We start from the raw sequence: 4010 nt of genomic DNA on the forward strand, positions 1-4010 counted from the left end.
CATCAAGTAGTCCTGTGGTTACATTGGCACTAGTAGTTGGCGAGATTGATTTATGATGTTGATTGATGTTGAGATTAACCCGAAGTTCTACTCCAATCATGTTAACAAAGCACTTTCCACAATAAACTATTGCCAAAACATCTCAATGCTTTCCATGACTTCATGAAAAATGGTGTATTGTTAAATCAAACAATAACAAGATATGCTGATAAGAATACTTTATTCTTTTTAATTATGATGTGTGTGCGGTGATTGACAATAGATTAAGTCAAAATAACTAACTTATGTTAATTATTCAGTAGTTGTGAGAGAATTACGTGCAGATATAATCTGATATAATTTATTTGGCACAGACAGCACAAGATAACTCGTGACCATTGACATAAGGACCACAGGGCAGTCCCTCAGCTGTATTGCACACAGGTTCAACCCAAGACAATAATGCTCCAAACGCTTCACTTGCTGTACCAACTAAGATTTCCCCAGCTCTATCTACGCATACAAATTCAGTGGCATACTGATTATCACGGGCTGTCATCAAATACCCAGAATACTCATTCCTCCAGTCGCTTGGACAATCATCACGCGCCGGGTATAGAATAGTACTACTGTGATCTGGGTCCCAGCACACTGCACATGGTAGGTCGTGGTAGCGCTGCCTTGCAAAAGGGCCATCAGTCGTGTAATATTGGGTATTATATATGTCACCTCTATCGAATTGGGGCCCACTTATAACAGATCCATCGATTTCCTTCGGTTCATTTGGTAGACATAGATAATTAGTACCACTGCCTTTTTTGTTGGGATGTTTTCCACCCATAATTCCTAACAGTGAAATGAAACACATCTTAGGCACGTTTCTTAACTATCATATATTATGAGGTTGTTACGAGGATGGCGAAAGGTATGTACGAAGACAGTACAGCGGGAGTATCAACCGACGCGCATCGGAGGTCGATGCGAGTTCATACTATGAGTTCGCCATCCTCGTAATAACCTTATTATTATACATCTTTTCCTTTCAAGGATACACCATGGAAATGTCAAAATCAAAAATGTTTAGAACAGAATCAGCGAACTTATTTGTGTTGAATCCGGTCAAATTCTGGTGGCAGCCATGTTTGTATGTATTATTAGAGGACGCTTAAGCGCGTAATCATTCCATATTTGGAATTCGCATTTCCTAATCTGGTAGGATGAAAATACCCCGTGAAATACCACAGAATTACGGCATGCTGTAACTTATGGCGTTACGGTGATAGATGTATATATATATTTAGACAGAATATATATTTAGAACGAAGCGTGATTATTGATGGTAATGTAGTTATATTACCAATAAACTCACCACTGTAAACTAATGTGGTATGGTCCGGACATGAACTATGACCCCATCGTGTGAACGGCACTCCTGACTTTGACGAAGTAACTAGAAACACAATTAAGAATGCGCAAATAATTGCAAACGATGATGTGGAAATGAGAAGTTCAGATGAAATCAGATGAATACACGATAATAAAAGACACACAATTGACTATCAAAACGAATTCGGATTTGAGCTGTTTGAAAATCTTTTATGCAATCGCTAAGCAACATTTCGGTCTTACTGACACCCCAGACAACTACTTGTGTGGTCATGAAAAATCAAAACACAGATTCAACTGAGCGAAATTGTTCTGCATTGCAATATTAAATATATTGTATTACGATATATACTTATAATAAGTCATACAGCTATATATACCTTCAGGCGCAACGGTAGTATGATGACACTTATTTTGTTTCGTTCCTATATCGCAGTACTCCGATCTCTTGTTAGGGTCGGTGGTAAAACACCAGGCACCATATGGTCTGTGAGTGGGATTTCTGCAGTAATTGTGACTACCAAGACCCGTATTTGGGTAATTATCTGGTGTTTTGGGGTGTTCATGAGGCGTTTGATGTGTCCATTTCTGACATGTGCGTCCTGTCTTAGTTACTGATACTTTTCCACGATAGTCGGAGCCGTCATCTAATGAGTAGCATTCGGTGGCTAAAACTATGATAAAAGATCAATCCATTAGTTTTCTGGGTACATTGAACAATTGGAAGCTGGTGAACTATCAGCCACATTAGAATCCCGCCCTACCCATAGGAACGAATTTCATACAAATCCATCAGTTTATCGTTTTTTTTTTATTTTGACTTCTGTGCACGTGAGATGAATGTTCGTGATCTGGGTTGGCATTTGTGGGATTGTTCATCGATGTACAATTTGCCACATCCCAAATCACACCGAAAATATGCAAATGTATTCACAAATTCTTCCTCATGTAATATTGTAAGAGAAAAATCGACTAAAATGTGAACTAAACGAAACATACACACACTCATTACATATAGTCCATATTACATGCTTCATATATGTGTTAATCACGCTCGTTATATGTTGATGAAAAATCCAAAAATGCATTTTTATAAGTGACACAATTCATAATTTCGAATATTTATAAAACTTTGGTGATGAGCATTTCATCAAAAGGCCAAAAATGTATGCATCATTCACAAAGAGAAAAGTCTATGATGACATGTCTACATTGACACGCAATAACCACATTATATAGTCACAGACTTACCTGCGACCTCTCGTCGTTCTCTGGAAGCATTTCCAATCCCAACTTGTAGCTGTAATTTGCATGATGTACGGGTTTCATGAAAAACATTAGGAATACACTAAGCCATAAGAGCAAGCATGTTTCAAATAATTGTACTTGAAGTGTAAAATGAAAAAAATATATTTGAAATTTAATAGTCGAAAATGAAATTACGAGTTTACGGTGCTGTATATATTTTTAGTGCATTCTTTCTGTATTTTGATATAAAACCAAATACGTAAAAATAAGTGATTCTTATGTGAATCAACCTCTCAACCATAGTATGTGTGTACTTTTGCAATCTACGTACTAACTATTTTAGAGATTCATCATGCTTTATATGCATGCTTTTCGTTAGCAATGTAAAGAGTGTCAAATCAGAGACCCTGGTGTCATGTGTTGTACGGAACATTTCGCTACCAATAGTAAATTAAATACATACCTCTGGTAAGTCAACGTTCGTTCTGTCATCACTCAGAGATGAGCAGAAGACACATCCAACGACGATTATCAGAACGACTGCGTGGCGAATCATGATGATGTTGTCGTGGAACAAATGCAATACTAACACCAACAAGTAACCTGTAGAATACTGTGTGGGTAATATTTTTTATATTGATTTTTGTTGCATTTGCAGCAAATAGTTACCAAACAATGAGAAATCTATAGGATTGAATATACCCCACAGCTGGCTTCACATACATTGTTCATAGTTCATATGGTGCTTACACCAGGATTTAATTACAGCACCTAGGCGGTATGTGGTTACAGCTTAATGTTCGAGTAATCGCAAGAAATTGACATGACAATAGAAATTCATTAAAGACTGCCACTCCCATGCAATTAACAGCGAGTGAAATTCCTGGGATTGAAACATATATTTTGAAGTCACTGGTGTAGGCAACGAATAACTGCAAGTTGACATAAAGACGAGGTAGTTTATTTAATCAGTGGTCAACTAGAGGCTGAAATTATAATTAATTTGTTTATTTCAATTTCTCCTTACGTCAAATAGAATACACTGGTGAAACACGGTAGTAACTGTGGGTGAAAGGATGTTTTGGGGTGTAGTTTACATTGCATATAGAGTGGTATGGTCGGGTGTAATGTGTTCATTTCCAACTATTATGAAGTCACGTAGAATTTCACTTAATTTATTTTTTCTGACATGTTTTCAAGCATTACATGTGAATCCAATTTTCACTGCGCTGTGTCTCAATAGAGTATGAGGGAAATGGCATATTCACTGGAATTTATTTCAGGGGAAAAATGTTTTCAGTGATAATGAAGTATTATGACAGATACCCTCCCCGTGGCTTTCATTGCGTATGGAAGTTATTTTCACGAGTGATGCGGTGTATCCTGCTGCCGTACTT

At 37.2% G+C, this 4010-nt stretch overlaps 1 protein-coding gene across 1 annotated transcript; it reads right to left on the bottom strand.

Moving 5' to 3' along the window:
• Positions 1-213: 213 nt before the first annotated feature.
• Positions 214-3169, bottom strand: LOC144354682 (plasminogen-like). The gene is made up of 5 exons (XM_085491962.1): positions 3077-3169; positions 2617-2713; positions 1746-2039; positions 1349-1429; positions 214-825 (listed from the first exon to the last, which is right to left on the bottom strand). The coding sequence occupies exons 1-5, from the start codon at positions 3167-3169 to the stop codon at positions 341-343; spliced, it is 1050 nt and encodes a 349-aa protein (XP_085348088.1). The 3' UTR covers positions 214-340.
• Positions 3170-4010: the final 841 nt, after the last annotated feature.

This window comes from Saccoglossus kowalevskii, chromosome 17, assembly GCF_978046115.1.
Source record: "Saccoglossus kowalevskii chromosome 17, keSacKowa6.1, whole genome shotgun sequence".
Taxonomy (NCBI): Eukaryota; Metazoa; Hemichordata; class Enteropneusta; family Harrimaniidae; genus Saccoglossus; species Saccoglossus kowalevskii.